Raw genomic sequence first — 17,758 nt, 5'->3', positions numbered from 1 at the left:
TCATTCCTCTTATCGTTCTTACATAACTCATAATCTTTTTATTCTTTAATACCAACAGCAGGCAGATCGCTCCCATTAGCTTTGTTGTTCTTCCTGTTAATGTGGTATTAGGGGTTGCTAAGCATGCGATCTCCTATCTCTAAAATAGTTGGGCTGTTCACAAAGTTTGGTATATTTTATAGGCAAATCGGCTCAAACGATCGATCTCCAGAATAAAATCTGGTGGTGAAAACTGAAAACATTCAGTCTGCAGTGACGAGACGAAAGATTCTTTCTTTCTTTAACCCTTTTTCTCTCTCCGTCTCGCCTGCAGACAGGTCAACTGGATGTCACACAGACAGGTTAGCAGCAGAATGACAGACATGAAGCATCACCAGCAAATTCCTCACAGCTTCTCACACCTACCGACTAGACAAGCAAAAGAGTCTGTGGCGCTGTGTCATGACGATCTTAACACACAAAGGAAGACGTTTTTCCTCTGTAACGATACGGATTCAAAAACACAGATACAGGAAATCTTACTTAACTTTACACTTTCATAGTTCTGGCAAATATAACTGCTCCAAAGCCCTTAACATTTCCCTAATTAGCAATGAGTTTGTTGTAACATGTTTTTACGTGCATGAAGTGTTTCAGTAACCAAAACCAAAACAAATTTTACTTGGAGTTTGTTTACATGGTCAGACGTCAAACTGTAGAGACTGATTGCCTTTGCTCATATAAATTTGCCTCCTGACGCAACTGTGAATGACTGCAGATTTTAGATAAGAATCAGGAGCAGAGGAAAATGTCTGCACGTTTTGGTATTCAATGAAAACTGTTAGTATTTTAAGTATTTTGAGGGGCATGTCATGCTCTACTTGAGAGGAATGAGAGTGATGGGGAGAGATGTGTGACAAAGGTTGCCAGATGGGCTCAGACTGGGGTCACTGCTGTTCATAGTTGGAGCCTTAAACCCGAAAGGCACCAGAATACCCCTTACAGTTAGCATTTTTATGCTTTTGATGACACTGGACATCATCATGATGCTTACTCTCAAACTAGTACGCAGCAGAAGCAGCATGAATAAGTTGCTGTTTCAATAAATGACCGAACAAAAAACACTTCTAACCCAAAGTCCAAAAAGAACTGTTTATGCAAACTCACCAGCAGTTTTTGAATTATATAAAGTAAAAAACGTTGCTGTGCTCATCCATTTGAGACTGTGCACCTCAGGTTTCTGTTGTTAGTTGCTGAATTATGAAGTTGATTCCAAGTGAGTCACAAGTCAAGATGGACTTTCTAGTGGTTTTCTATTCAAATCCAACTCAAAAGCTTGAGAATTAATTCATAATTCATAATATTTTCTGTTCTTTTCTTATCGCCCTCCTTTCTATCATTTGTCCGTTTGCCAGAGTGTTGCCATGGGCTCTGTTGGTGTGGAGAAGAGGAAGTAGGTGGCAGCTGATCTCCACGTGGCGATCCTCTATGATCCTTTCCTTTGCATACCATTTGTTTATCTCTTTGTCTTTGTATCCGATTCTGCATCCGTCTCCAATACAATTCTTAGGTCAAGATTGGAAAACACAGCTACAGTTATCCAGCAAAATCTGTCAAATCCAAAGGCTGGACTAATACAATTCTCGGTTTTTAAAAGTTATTTCCAGCAGCTAATAAAACTGCCCAACATCAATTCCTTCCAAACAAAAAAACACTTCACTGTAGAAAAGAAATGAACCCAATTTCCATTCCAAACATTTAACTCTGCACAATTTATTTTCTCCACCTTCCATTGATAAAATGTTTCCGTTGAAAGATGAGATTTCCTTTTTAAAATCCCTGAACATCTGTTCATGGATCTCCACCTGGAAAAGCCCTCACAGTCTTCAACATGTGGGTCCTGCTGAGGGTAGGCAGCGTTATCAGTCTGTGTGTATGTGTGTGTGTTTTATAAATCCACACCCTCTATTGAACTGCAGTCATCCATACTGCCTCATCACCTCCATCTCTCTCTACCTGTTGACTCATGTTCATCCATCTCTCTGCCTTCCCTCCAAACTTTCCATCAAGTCTCTGGCTGCGTCCCAATCGATGAGCTGAATGCTCCAAAAGTCTGGATTTCTACACTAAACATGTCAGAAAGGATCTATCTGATCTAAAAGGCCTCTCGTAATGCAGTTGGAAAAAAGCAGCCTTCTTTAACCGAGTTTATTTCATCTGTCTTCCTCGTGACAAAGTTCAAATTGATTGATTAGAAGCTGAGGAGCACCTGAACGCACCATAGCTTTGGCTTCCTCCACCGTCACTTCCTTCTCTTTGTCCTGTTCAGTTTTGCAGCCAATTGTGACTGTGTGTGTCCACGCCCACATTCACCTGAGGCTGCCTATTTTCCTGTCAGCACTGAGACTTCTGTGGATTCAACCACTCACTCACACTCACACTCACACACACACAATCAGAAACTATAAAGTCTCATCATAGTATCATATAAGCGATGTGACTAAGCCTCGATGACATCACATCACATTATGGCTTGTCATTGTAAGGTGTGTTTGAGTGTTTACTGCAGGTGGGCAGTGTTCCCGTTTCCCAACTTTCTGCTGCGACACTGATTTTGCAACACTGTCATAAATGTTTTAGCATATTAAAAAAGTGTGTGCCTGCCGTAACATGCAGTCAAGTTTCATCCAGTGGCTACTGCTTCCCTCGCTAATATCCACTTAAAAACAGACACATGTGGAAGCGATTTCTCTGCTGTCATCTGCAAGAACCAACACAAACGTCTTCATCTACTCCCACCATCTCAGGAAGTAAAGACCCAGTGGATTCACTTTAACTGTGATGGAAATGACCCCACGACAACTGGAAAACTCTTATATGTGCTCGCTAATCATTTCTCTTCGATGGAGGACAGCAACATAAATAGTTATTGTATGTTATATAGTTAATATGTTTTAAAACTCAAACTCAAGAATTGGTACAAGTTTGCCGCAGTGAAGTCAGTTTTAGGTTGGATACTGTACAGACATTTACTCTCGATCCAGCAGCGTCAGCCAATTTAAAACTAACTTCACTGCGGCACGTTTTGCTATTTTCCCTCTACTGTCGCAGGCGTGAGCAAAGTTTGGGTATTTAGTATTAAGGGACGGTCAAAAGAAACGTTGAGAAAGAGCGTTAAGCTTCGTTTGGAGCCGATTAATTACCCACAGCAGTCGGCTAGATTTGGGAAAATGTTTTGTCACGCTGATCTTTGTGGAATTTAATTCTGCAACACAGCTCAGCCTGTTGTTACCGTTACGAAAGCCGCTCCGTGATCCCTGAATGTAAATGTACATGATAGACAAGCCCCGAGGCGTGCTGATTACTGCACTTCAATAAATATTCTTTGGGTTTTCTACAAATAAATGCTGTTGAGGTTAAAAATTGTCTTAAAAAACACCACCCCTTGTCTCACTCAGAGAATGAATCACATTACTTTGACTAATTAACCTACATCAAGCAGGCTACTCCTCCCAAAACACATGTAGCCTTATACAATATAATTATATAACTCTAAATGTGTTCTTCTTCTTAAATCTTTCTTTCTTTAAGACGTGTTCCCGTCTTAAATTGCCAATAGAGTGAAAACAAGCAGAATCATGTTGAAGAGGAAAAACCCTTCTGTTTTTATGATACCATGATATAATACAGTCACCGCAAAAAACACAAAACACTGCAATATAAAGTCCTAGTGTATACGTGTGTGTGCGAGTTTGATGTTATTGTGCACGTGTGGGAAATACCTCTATTTTACCTTACACACACACACTGTCTCTCTCATGCACACAGTTAATTATCTATAGTCACTCCTGAGTATAAAATACAGTAATGCAGTTTTTATCCATTGTTTACTCTGTGTGTGTGTGTGTGTGTGTGTGTGTGTGTGTGTGTGTGTGTGTGTGTGTGTCCATGTAGAAACTGAACACGGCTGAAAGCTATTTGCTATTCTACACACACACTGCTGACATCTTATTCAGTTCACCTTCAGTGCACACACACACACACACACACACACACACACACTTTCACTTAATGCATTACGGGGGAAGGAGGGCAGGTCGATGTTGTTTTGAGTGGCATTTTCCTTTAAAGTCAAATTAACGAGGAGAATAAATGTAATACTCGAGCACTAATCAAATCCTCGTGAACGGCGAATTACATCAGGAGGAGCAGGTGGGAGGAGAAGAGGAAGAACTCAACGAGAAAGCATGGATGATAAATGGGAGAAAACAAGGATTGTGGTAGGAGAGGGGAAAGAAGAAGTGACTAAAGAGAAAAAAGATGGAAAATGGAGGAAACGTGAGGCTGGACGAGTGAAAGTGGAGGAATGTACTGAGCACGTCAGGATGGAGAGACGGATGAGAGCAGGGATGGAGGGGTGTGGGAGGTCGATGGCTCATAATGTCACTCCTGATATAGCTGAGACAGAAATCAATAAGCTGTCTGTCTCTCTCCAGGAGGACTGGAAGGTCTCATGAAGCTGCTTCAGGATCCAAACTATGACATCTTTCTTACAGGAAGTTGGATCAGGCCGGGCAATAAGGCCGGATTTACAATTTTAATAAATGTTTTCCTCACTCAAACAGACAGTCTCAAGACGACTGACCAGTTGTGAGGCTGTCACACCTGTGTGTATATTTAAAAAGTGTGGGTTATCCCATAAGAGCTGTGGACTGTCAGTACGACATATTTACAGCACAGACATCCAATTTAAGCCTCAGGACAAGCAGCAGAAACTGAAAGTGTGGTCACTAAATCATCTGCACCAAAGTTTATGTTTCTTATTAAAAAAAAGCATTTTTCTGCAAGCCCACACTCATACCTTTATGTTTCATTGAGCACTCCATATCTGATGTATACATTAAGTAACTCTCTGTTTTGACGAGGGCTATATATTGTTTGAATTCCTGAAAACTAGCACTTCTGATGTCAAACCAAATTGATATTGTCTGTGTTACTTTGCTGAGCAAACATGCTATAAGAAATATTTTTCTGTTAACAAAATGAACGTAATCATGACCACAAAGCACCACAGAGGAATGGTGCCACAGTAAACAAAGTATGATCTTGACAATATTATGATTTATAAATACACTTCAGGCCACAATTGTTTTAACACATTTTAGTCCATTGTACATTGTACTCAAAACAAAGGTTTCCCACCGAGTAGCAAGCTTGTGACAACACGGGAGTCACCAGGCACGTCAGGCTTTTTTCAGGGAAGGTGCTCACTATCTGCTGAGAACTGTATTGATTTACTGCCAATGAAACCAAACGTTTCCCACTGCTGCAGCTTCACATTAAAAGCATTTAACTGGCGAAACGCAAGCTGATGTTTTTTGTGAAGGAGGCTAAAAAAAAGTGCCTCCGGAGCAAAACAACACTTTTTTCCAGCATTTATTGACAGCAGGTCGATTTCAAAGCTCCTGTTAGTAAGATGGTCTCCTTCGCAACACATCAAATACTGACACTTTCAGGCGGCGGCCGACCCAGCCTACAATCCAAAAGCGTCAGTATTACTTTCTTACTAACAGGAGATTTAATTACGCCAGGGGTTAGTTTTATTAAGTCTGTGGGAGTAATGCAGGGTTCCTACAGGTTTCTTCAAGTTAAATTTAAGACTTTTTAAGACCTTTTTAAGACCATTCATATCAAAAATTAATACCTATTTTTCTGCCTATTTCACGGCCCTAGCGGCAAAAAAGAATGAAATCCTTGAATTTCGGAGTGTTAATTTATTTAACAAACAAAAGACGTCCACAGTACTCAAAAGAGATGTCTCAATGTGATTTACTGGCGTAAATCTAGCGTTCTGAGCAATTTCACTTGGGCTGCGTTGCGTTCGCTATTATTGGTTCCGTCCATACAGTCTATGTTTCAGCCGCTCTTTATTTACGTTCTTTGATCAAAATAATAGTGGTTGACAAATGCATGGATTAAAGCAAAAAAAAATCTTTTGACTGAAATGTTTTTTCGAGCTGTAGCCAAGTCATATTCCCAATTTGTAATTTGTGAAACATGTTACAGGGCATTTTACTTGACACGTGCTAAAAAAATAAGTTTGAGATTTACAGCCTCACCCCACACCATATTCTTTTTTTATTGCAGACATCAAGTTTAAATATTTGACAGTGTTTTACAGGAGGATGATCTGAACAGCTGTTCTATACACAGTTAAAATGTTTTTGTCTATTCAATGTAATTTTCAATCTATGAAATCAATCTGTGCCTTTTTTTTGCCAAGCTTCTCTCAGGTTTTACTCTTTCAAATAATCAACCATCTACAGAACTTTTCAGCACGCTATTTTTCTACTTCTTCTCATCATCATTATCATTAATTATTATTAATAATATTGTTTACAGTGAGCCTCTTATCGTTTAACAGAAAAATACATCATACAAACAGCAACTTATGCAGCCTTGTCAGTCTGATGGCGAGTTCTCACTTTCTGTCATCACTAACATGTTAATAATCAAAGAAGTTCTGAGGCTTTGCTCTGTATGTTATAATACAAGATTTAAGCATTGAGCTACAATCAGGCTACATTCATGACTCTGTACAGTCAAACTAACCAAACACTTCTTATTGATCATCATTATAAAGTTTCAGGGCGGTCCTGTAACCATGGTAACTCACGGTGCCAGAGGGGAGGGAGAGACGCTGAATGAAGCCGTTTACACAGATACACTGCAGACAAAGTCCAGACTATAGTTGTTGTTTCACACATGTAGCACACAACAGGAGACTCTCCGTGTCAGACGAGTTCTCACGTGCTGACTAAACTCAGCTGATAACGTAGCAGCGCGACGAGTCCCTGCTAGCTAAGCAGCTAAACTTTAGCGCCGCTCCGTGTTGAGATCCCGCCCCAGGTGGGTCTCTACACTGTCATTGGTCAGGTGAGCACACGCTGTTAACGATACCATTGGCTGTAGAGTGTGACAATCTGTCAATAAACATCAGCCAACAGTTCTCCTCTGATCTACAGTGATCTCACAAGTTTGAATGACGGAAATCCATCGTAGCGACGGAGGACTTTAATCCATGCAAATGAAACTTTTGACGAAAAATGCGATACGGAGAAGTTACATACAGCACAAAATTTAAGACCCAGATATCAAAATTCAAGACTTTTTCAAGTCTTTTTAAGGTATTATTTCCAAATTCATAAATTCAATGCTTTTAAGACTTTTTAAGACCCCGCGGGAACCCTGTAATGGAACAAGAGGGAGCTGTTAGATGAAGAGATGCAGGCACAGGCTGCACACCTCCAACTTCTCAGTGAAGAAACTAGCCCCCCTTTCCCTTCCTTTAGGGTTTAAATCTGAAATATTGCCAAACAGACGCTGTTGCTTTTCACTCTGACAACTAGTCCTCCACCGCTGTCGTGCCGTCCCCTTATTCTTGTCACATGATCAGTGAAATGTGACCCCTGCTGCTCTTTGCTGCTGCACGGGGCAACCACCTTTATAATTGTAGCGTCTGTGACAAAGTATTCATTTAAGAAAAACACACTGGTAACGCCAACTCCTGCAGCAAGCCCACTGTAATCAAAGTATTATCTTTGTGGATTCGTGTCACAATGATACAAAAATCTCCTGCCTTACTTTAAACTGCTGCTTGGTTAATTCACTAAATGACCTGTAATCTGCAACAAGCCTCTGTGCCTTGCCTTCATGTCTACTGACTGATTCGGAGCGTGAGGCGTGTTGCGATGCCCCGAGGAGAGATTTATCCGAACAGCAACTCTCTATTTAATTAGACATGAATTGTGTGCGTGCGGGGCAGATGGCAGGAGTGCCCCCATTGGTTCTTTGCCATGTTGGTGAAATATCAGGATATGATACCACAAGGACTGAATCTCACACACACAAACACACACTGACACACACAATCCACCATAACCATCCCTGTTCCCTGTTATCTGACAGCAGAAGTGACTCATGTGTTCTGTGCTCACTGTTCTCACCACAGGACGTCTGCAAGTTCCATCACGTTCGATCCAAAATGTTTTAACTGCACAGTGAAATGAGGACGGCCTCGTTCTGCTCATATTCTTCATCTTACAGAGGTCCAACCCGCGGATTTCGGTTGACGTACTGTCACTGATAACAGCGGGGTGACCTTCCTGTCTGAATCAGGGTGGAGATGAAACTCAAAGGTGTCAGTCTATAAAAATGTGACATCTGTTGTTAAAAACACAAAGCATTAGCAGCAGTGCACACAGCAGGGATTCAATGATTTCTGTGATTCATCTTAAGATCCTCTCTTACACAATATTACTGTGTGTCTTAAGACTGAATCATCATCTGCGGTTCATTTCCACATAGGAAGCTTAGACAAACGTCTAAAGATTTTTTCTTCAACTGCACGCACGAGCGATTCAAGAGAATTTATGGCATTCACCAGCTTTGTCAAAGGTACGATTGAAATCTAGGAGTGGTAAGTAAAAAAAAGATTTCACCGCACTTGCAGACTTGTGGGTCCAAAGTCACAAGTCATCCAGTCCACAAGGGCCCTCAGGCGGACTTTCTGCAGACTTCCAGTGAGTCCACCATACTTCACTTTACTTAATCGATTAATCATTTAGCCTAAAAAAAATGTCAAAACATTTTGGCAAATGCTCATCAGAGTGATGGCTTCTAATTGCTTCTTTTGTCCAACAGTCCCGGCCCAAAGCCTCTTCATTTACTGTCATAAAAGATAAATAAATGCAGCTAATTATTGCAGCTCTAGCTGCTTCAGGTTTGTTTGCAGGTTGTTGTCCATAATCCCCTCTTGCACCGAAAGTTATCACATTATCCTGTATAATATCTCAGTGACGGATCTCTTTGCTATAGAAAGGTTTTATAGACTCAGACTACTCCCTCTGTATGTGTCTTTAACAGCAGCACCGCTCTGATGAGTCATCGTTGGCAGTTGTGTTATTAATATTTAATCATTGTTTCGGGTCCTTTAATTGGACTACTGATGCCAGTGAACTTATTACCCTCTTGTCTACTGGTTTACAACTTGAAACTCAGCAGCGTCAACGTTTTTTATACTAGCTGACATCTTTGCAAATCAAAGTTTGCCACAGAGGAGCAGGTAGCCTATAGGAGCATTGACTATGTGAATGATCAAATCTCACGAATGTGTACCTCGTCATCGACAGGTGGCTGTCATCAGGCTGAAACTAACAATTTACAAGAAGTTTGTCCACTTACAGAAGTTTTGTGTATCTGAATTGAACATTTAAGATCAAAACATAAAAATATTCTGACAATAGAAACAATCAAAGCACAAAACTGTCTCCTAGTTTTTACTTTCAGGAGGCCATGCTGGGTTTTTTTTGGGTTTTTTTAAATCTGATACCATGTGGAAAACTAATTATCACTTCAGTAGGGTCACATGTGTTGCACAAGTATTGACGTGTCTGTTTTTGTGTTGTCTGGACAGTAACACAGAGTCAATAAGTACTCATTATTACAGCCTGTCCAATAATGGATATCTGAGGCAAACACTCATATTGATATTTCAATTATTAGGTAAAAGCTGATGACAAAAAACACAAAATATTGTGATTGTTAATATCAACTAGGGCTGCAACGAGCAGTTATTGTCATTATTGATTAATCTGCTGCTTATCAATTAGATGTTTGGTCTGTAAAACATAATTTCACAAAGCCAAAAATCCGGTTGAACCAACAATAAAGATATTCAGCTGTCAGACTGCCGCAGAAACATCTAATAAGTGGCAATTTTGCTTAAAAACTGACGACAAATCTGAATGATTTATCAAAATAGATGCAGATTCATTTTCTGTTGATCAACTAGGGATTTTTTTCATTGTCACTTAATCTTTCAATGACTAATTCTATTCATTGATTAGTTGTTTGGTCTATAAGATATCAGAAAATTGTGAAACAAAATATTGATCAGTGTTTCCCAAAGCCGAAGACAACATCCTCAAATGTCTTGCTTCGGTCCGCAAGTCAAAGATATGACAAACAAACAAACAAACAATTAAAAGCCAGTGATAATTAAAATGGATCACAAACACAACAACATTAAATGTGTGGTGTGGGCAGACGTGTCATGAGCTGATATTCTGACATTTATCTTATAACCAATTAATAATGAATTCACTTGATGTATTGATTTATCCTGTGTTTACCAGTATTTGTTTAACTCCACTGTGCTGTAATTTCTCGTTGCTTATTGACCAATGTAAACACACCAACGTCAATCTATTTGTGAAAAAAACTCAAACTGGCCATGTGAATGTCGGAGCAACAACCTCACGAACACCAGAGCCTTCCCCCGGCCATTTGGCCCCAAAAAGATGCGTTCAGGGCCGACTGGAAAACAGAGGCCGCTAACGATGACCATCTGAGAGCAGTGAAACACAGACCAACAGACATACAGACAGACAGGCAGCAAAGGGCAGCCTGCTTAACAAACATCAAAGAGCACACAGCTGGTAAAATCCACCCCCATCCAGCTCTGTTACCCTCTCAGATGGCCCACTTCCAGTTTTAACCTCAGCTCATTCATTACCCAATCAACATCGCCAGCACTCACATCCACTCCTTCTAAATCCAGTCCATAATAACCTATATTTCAAGCTTGCTCATTCATTTCAGGGGACTCCTTATTTTACATTTCACATCGGTTTAACATCATTACAGCATTATTGTAAAAGCTTTTCAGCACATTAACCAGACTTAGCATGAAGTCTCCAGTCTGTGATTGTAGCTTTAAAAAACAGGGACATTGTAGTTTTGGAGAAGAAATTCAAACTCAGAATTTAAATGAGGTGAGAGTACAAACTCAGAAATATATGTTTTCTTCATAAGTGAATAAACAAGCTGTTCTCAGAAGAAAATAAGCTCCCCAGAACAGCGTTTGAAGCTAGAAAGGTGGCAGGGTCCGCCACATGTAAACAAAGTAAAACAGTATGACACTGTGCTGTCCTTTAAAGCTGCGCTATGTAGTTTTTTCATGTCTAAACAAACTAAATAAACAAAAGGACAACACAATGTCATACTGTTTCACTTTGTTTATATGTGGCGGACCCTGCCACCTTTCTAGCCTCAAACAGTGTTCCGTTTCTGCACCAAAAAGACATCGTGCCCCCTTTAAGGTCAGTTTGTTTTTTCCCTTTCGTTTGTTTATATGAATGAAGATCTTTCTCTTCTGATTTAAACGTCTTCATCCAACACCACATAGTGCAGCTTTAATATCTGAGGACGTGTAAATGCAGGAAAAACTCCACTCGGAATGAATGAAGACAAACCTACTTGTTTTACTTGACATTACTCTGTTTGTAAAGCAAGTGACTTTTACAGTAAAGAGCTAAAAGAAGACAAAAATCATGAAAAGATGAGATAAGAACAACCAAAAGACAGAAGAATTGAAGAGAAATGTGGGAAATCCTGTGAAAATGAATTAAAAATGCAGTGCAGACATGGAGAGTTTTGAGTATAAAAGGCTAAATGAATAGAGAACATGATAGTGGTCACACTGAGGTGATCTGGAGGGAACACAAAAGTTAATTTAATGAGATTTCTTACCTTCATGTCGTTCATGATGAGCTGGAAAAGCCCTCCCAAGGCGCTGCATTCCTTCTCTATACCCGCATCCATTTTTCCACAGGCTCGGAAAAATCCTCCTCAAACTTTTTACCTCCCAAAGAAAAAAAGAAAAGAAAAAAAAAAGCTTCCAGCCAAGTTTTGAAATACTCCACTAGAAGAATCAATGGAGGCTTTTTATTTTATTTTATTTGGTAGGGGGGGGCGAGTTACAACACCCCGAGGGCAAAGTCCACCTTTAAAAACAGAAACAGCCAAACACCAGCAGTGGGAAAGAAGGAAAAACACACACGGGAGTAAAAATCCAGGTCGAGACTCTCAGTGAACGTTAGGCTTTAGTCAGCCGATGCTACCAGCCGGCCAACTTGATAAACGTCCGAAAAAACACCACATCATGACTGAATCATAGCGCAGGCCGTCTGGAAAATGTCTGACAGTGTTTTTTTAAGTTTAGCTCCGGCTGGTTGAAGTCGCGGGTAAAGCAGGGAAAACGCAGCTAACCGCAGCTAGCTAACTCGGCTAGCTAGGTTAGCGTCAACTCCGCTAGCAACCTGTGACTGAGTGTGTGTGTGCGTGTGTGTGTGTGTTTGGCTTTCCAAGAGGAAAACACACACACAGCCGTTGATCAATCAGTTCGCCCAAATTAATCGATACGGGTCTTATCTGAGGTCCCGCTCGGATGCAAATCCTCCAGTCGTTGTTTGTCGAAGTGTATCCGAGTGATTTCACGGGGTTCTTCTTGCGAGTTTTGCCGAGAGAGGCAGCCGCTCAGCTCCGCTCGGCTCCGGTCGGTCCAGCGGGAGTCCTAACCTACAGTGAGTGCGCGAGTCCCCGCACACCGCGCCATGTTAGCCCCGGTGACAAGCAACACATCCGGCCAAGAGTTTCAAAATAAAACGCCTCTCGTCCATCGCTCAAAATGTGCGTAGCTGCTTTCATACAGTGAAATCAAACAATGGCGGAAAGTAACTAAGTATATTTGAGTACAGTTTTACTTTATTTTAGTATTTCTATTGATTATTCTTTTTTTTATTATTATTAAAATTTACCATAAATACATTATAATGTATGATGATGAATACAAATATGACTTTCTTGATCCCTTGGTGAAAATCATGAGCTACCTGGTAGTGTATAGTAAAAAATTTAAAAAATGAGGCAGATTCATTGTCATACTTTATCTATTTGAGTATAATATTTCTCTTAGTCAACCAACACGTGCTGCTGCTTTTCGTACTGTATTGTTTGCAAGTTTCCCTGATCTCATCTCATCTCATCTTATCTTATCTCATCTCATCTTATCTTATCTCATCTTATCTTAACTCTGAATGCAGGACTTTTACTTGTAACAGAGTATTTCTACACTGTGGTATTGTTCATTGTAAGTAAAATATCTGAATACGTCTTAAACTGCTGCAGTTGAAAGTGTACCACAGGTGATGAGCTTATAATCAGACCAACATAAAATAGGAAGAAAGAAAACATTTGTTTTTAAAGGGAACCTGTAAAGTGTGTAATTATATGAAAAATGACAAATGTAAGCCTGGAATGAAAAATGAAATTGATGAAGATTATAAAAACAGGTAAGAGACATTAAAAACATGTTGACTTCTTGTAATTTCCCCGTTGGCAGAGCTTCACTGGAGGGAAACACTAGTAAAAATGTAATAGGGGAAAGGGAAGTAGTATAATACAGCAGGCTATAAATAAGAGCGGAGCCACAGGAGGCTGCACAACCTACATTCACAAAAAACAGGTCGTGTGTAGAGAACCATCGTTCTGACAGAGAGCGGCTCATACAAGCTTCAGACACAGATTTTAGGAAGATAAGGAACTCTGTTACAGCTCTGAATACCATGTAACAAACTGCAACACAAATCTGTTTAATGGATTTACTGCAAATCTGTCGTTTCACTCTAAAAGTTAATAATCACTAAATAAAAATAAACTCTGAAATGAGTTTATTTATTCACGTTTATTCACACTCAATAATTGTTATGACCAAAAACAATGTAATGTCTGTTTTTTGTTTTTTTTGTTGTGAATTTTACATCCACACTGACTCACAGCCATTTGTGATGAACAGACGTCTGGTTTTCTCCATTCTGCCAGACAAGTATTGCTGTTATATTTAGTTTGTTAGTTTGTTTTCTCATGTAGTATCTCATGAATATGTCAAAAATCTAAAAATAACATGTCTTGTGCATCGTTTCGTACATCTTATACTGTTTTTAATGTGGAAATTAAACTTGTCTTACCTTTTATTTACTACAATCATTCTAAAGTTCTGTTTTAATGTAGCATTTGAAGCCCCTTTCTAAAACTCGAGCGTCCGTTTAACAAACTGATTTTTATTTTCTTCTTCCAGATTTTCAATACTTGTTATTTGTGGCTTTTATTTTGAATGCGTCAGTATTTCCGGTCCTCGCTGAGTTCCGCCATCTTGACGCAGCTGCGTGTCTGGTGGAGGTTTGTTGTGTGTTGAGGACGCGGCGGGCCGGGGGGGGCGGAGCTACACACAGCGGAGTGGGAGATGTTCCCAAATGGAAGAAGAAGAGCGGAGACTCCAGTGAAACTTCACTGACACCGTCCAGAAAGACAACAGAGGAGACAGAAGAGACGAATGTAAACAGAACAAACATAAAACAAAACTAATATTATCACCGAGTGCAGTTTTAAGCTACTAAAACAAAACTATTAAGGAATGAAAGAGTATATCATGAAATACAAGTGGAAAAAATGCAATATTTTGATTTACTTTTACTTGTAACAGAGTATTTCTACATTGTGGTATTGTTGCTTCTACTTACCTTGATGCAGTCTGTTGCATTTCCCTAATTCCTCCTGTGTCTGAGCTCACAGAGGTCATCAGTACGCAGGTCACCCTGTCCGCTTGTTTGTTGTTCAGGACTGCATGACGTGTGTTTGAGATTTGGGAGGTGTGCATGTTGGTTCTACCTTCAACGCCCACAGAGACCACTGCACTCTTTAAAACCTACAGCCTCTGTGTTTGCTTCACACCTACCGACTGCTTCAACCTGCAAGCGAGCCAATCTGCTCCTGTGTAAACTGCTGCTAGACCACTGCTGTCTGATGATGAGTTTCCTCTTTCACATTTAAATAAGAACTGATTATTTACAATTTTGTTTGTTCTCTGGTAAAAGACACACAGACGTGCCAATGGCTACCAAAAACCAGCCCCATGTGATTGATCAGTTATGCAGATGTGTGAAAGTTGTTTCACCTCCTTTTTTAAAAAATGTCTCAGGCAACTTCTTCCATCGCCTTGCAAGTGAACAAATGAGCAGTGACGTGAATGTCTCTGAGGAGCGATTTTGCCTGAAAGCTTGTGCTTTTCTCCCAATGTGTTCGATTCCTCACTTCTCCCATCCCCCTAACTGTGTTCCACTATTTGAACAAACACTCCCTGATTCTGTTGTAGTACCTTTAAGCAACACAAAATGATCAACCAGCATCATTTAGGAGCATAAAAAACCCCTAAAGGTTTCAAATTTTGGTGGACATTAAAACTAAAAGTTGGGTTTTAAGGATATTATGACAAAACATGGGATTTTATCTCTATAATGTTTTGACGACCATATAAATCACCTGTTTGAACGAAATTATATGTATCTGTTGCTATTGAGTGATTTCAACTGGCTGATTATAGCTGTACAGTGTTGAGACTATAGGTTTGCCTCGTTAATTATATATTCCTTTATTAAACCCAGTGGGATCATTAAAATTGTTGCCACGTAAACATATATATCATATAAATGCACTTCATAAATTATTCAGTGCATACACAGGCACTACTCTATTCTATAGCAACCAGCACATAATAAACAATAAACACAAACATACACACTTTGTGTATTTTACTGATTCACCCGGCAACAAGCTGAGTCACAGCTGCAGCAGCCGGCCTACCAGTCTGATTACCATGGCAACCAGCATGCCACAGCAGTGTGTGTGTGTGTGTGTTTTGCTGAATCACAGGAACAGGAGGCCGCAGCATCAGACTTCATACAGAATCATATAACGGTAATAAAACATGATACAATAATAAATCTAAATCGCTGTTTTTTTAACTGGGATCTGGTTCAGCAGTGATTTCATTACAAACTATCTGCAGAGAAAATAAACAGAAGAAATGCAGCTCAAAGTTTTTGACACCGAAACAAAAAATGTAATTAAAACACAAGATAAACAATAACAGGTTAATTTATGTCATTCATCCATCTCGTCCTTGTTTACAGGTGAGTCATCATTTCTATTACTAACTCCTTAAACTCACAGACTGTATTTTCCTCTTTTCACCTGTGATCACTTGTCTGTGCTCTGACTGGTGCAGTCACTCAAACAGGCAGTAAATACAGTCTCTGATTTTACTTAATCGTCAAACTGATTTGACGTCACTGTTTGCAGCAGCACAGGTGTGAAAGACGGCCCAACAGTTTTTCTGTGCTCAGTGAAGTTGTATAAGGTTGTATATGTATGTACAAATGAAATGGATGACAGAAGGCTTTAAAGTGTCGCCTGATTTGACAAATTTTAACCTAATTCTGGCCTTTTACTTCTGTATGTGTGTTTTATTGTCCTATTTAAACTTCCGTACTCAGCAACAGAGGAAAAAACATGACTTAATATGAAATCCCACAGGGCCGGAGTGAGGATTTATCATCAGAGTGCTTTGTAAATTTTACTCTTAAGGTCTTAAACTATTTGTATGAGCCATGCGTACTTATATCTGGATGCTTTAGTATCTGATTTTATATTATTTTTCAATCCTGTCCTTAGTATTTTACTTTTTTTTTAAGGCGAGAGTTTAGTTTGAATGCTCAGACTCATTTGTTTCTATAGATGTTATTAAAAACCTGAACAAGTGTGTGTCACACCTGCACCAGTTGATAAAAATAAGCTTAATGGGATCAATTTAACCTTAAAGATCTTACAGTACGGACAAAGAAAAAACAGCTTTTAGGAAATTTAAGCCACAAGTGTGACTCAGAGCTGAGTGCTGTATTTCCTGTGAGACAACAGTGACACCTGCTGGCTAAGAGGCAGCAACTGACAATAGAAAAGGCATTTGATCTGTGTACTTTGAATATGTACTTAGAGAAATAATATTTAAATAACAAATTAAAATGTACTTAATCATTTTCTCTCAACACTGCTGCAACACCGACAACCCAGGCTGGACCGTCTCTGACCTCAACAGAACTTTATATTGATTTCTTTGTAATGACCATCGATCTCACTTTATATCAGTTCGACGTGAATTGTTCAATGTGAAATATGAGAGACATAAATGTACATATGTTCAATTACACCAAAATACAGAACTAATGCAGCAGCTCTGCACCTCGTCTTTCAGTCATTCATGTATAAAAAGATAAACGCTTGATGTGTTACAGAGGTAACAATGGCTCCAGCTATCACCTGACGCATGAAAAGCAAACAGGGAAAGATTTGTTTTTCCAAGGACAGACACACAAACAGACAGACAGGAAGATCTCACAACAAACCTCCAGAGAGAGAGAACAGTTTCAGAAGGGAAAAAAGAAAACACATCGTCAACCTGCTACGACTCCAAACACTGAAGGTGAGTTCATTTAATTTATAGAATAATTACAAACAAAAAAATTATCTATTTTGTGGGTACTTTTTTTCCATAACATCTTCTTTTGGTCTAGTGGTGAAAAAACTTCCAAAATACACATTAAGGTGTTAATTTTAGTTCAAAATCTGTTCTGGACATTGATGCAAAGCAGTCAATATCTAATAAGATGGCTTCTTTTGCATATTTACATATAAAGATTATTGTCCTAATGTAAGTAACTGAGGACATCATGGTGACTATTGGTTTTTTTAACCATATTCCTTCATGTGTTTGTCTATAAAAAGATACATGACATTTTTCTAAGACTGATTCAGAAATCTCTTCAGCAGCACTTACATACACCACACTTTCCAGTCGCATCTATATTCTGATGGTTTTTATAGAGAGGGTTGTTCATATACCATTCACCGCCTGCTTACATTAACCTGATTACATCTTAATCTTGAAGTATTTTCTGATTTACAGAGTGATAGAAACAGATACCCAACAGTCCCTCTGTAAAAACCTTTGACTCTGATATGTCAACAAAGGTTTATTGAACTTTAT

General features: G+C 39.4%; 1 protein-coding gene across 1 annotated transcript in view; it reads right to left on the bottom strand.

Annotated features, from left to right (window-relative positions):
• mtss1 (MTSS I-BAR domain containing 1) overlaps positions 1–12,428 on the bottom strand; it is a 65,948-nt gene extending 53,520 nt beyond the window's left edge. The window contains 1 exon segment of the mRNA XM_084348999.1: positions 11,572–12,428. Coding sequence (XP_084205125.1) covers positions 11,572–11,643 — 72 coding nt within the window. The 5' untranslated portion in view covers positions 11,644–12,428.
• Between the last annotated feature and the right edge of the window lie 5,330 nt (positions 12,429–17,758).

The sequence above is a fragment of the Pagrus pagrus genome (genome assembly GCF_965226575.1).
Source record: "Pagrus pagrus genome assembly, chromosome: 3".
Classification (NCBI taxonomy): Eukaryota; Metazoa; Chordata; class Actinopteri; order Spariformes; family Sparidae; genus Pagrus; species Pagrus pagrus.
The sequence above is the reverse complement of the archived record's forward strand: the minus strand, read 5'-3'. Positions and strand labels throughout refer to the sequence as shown.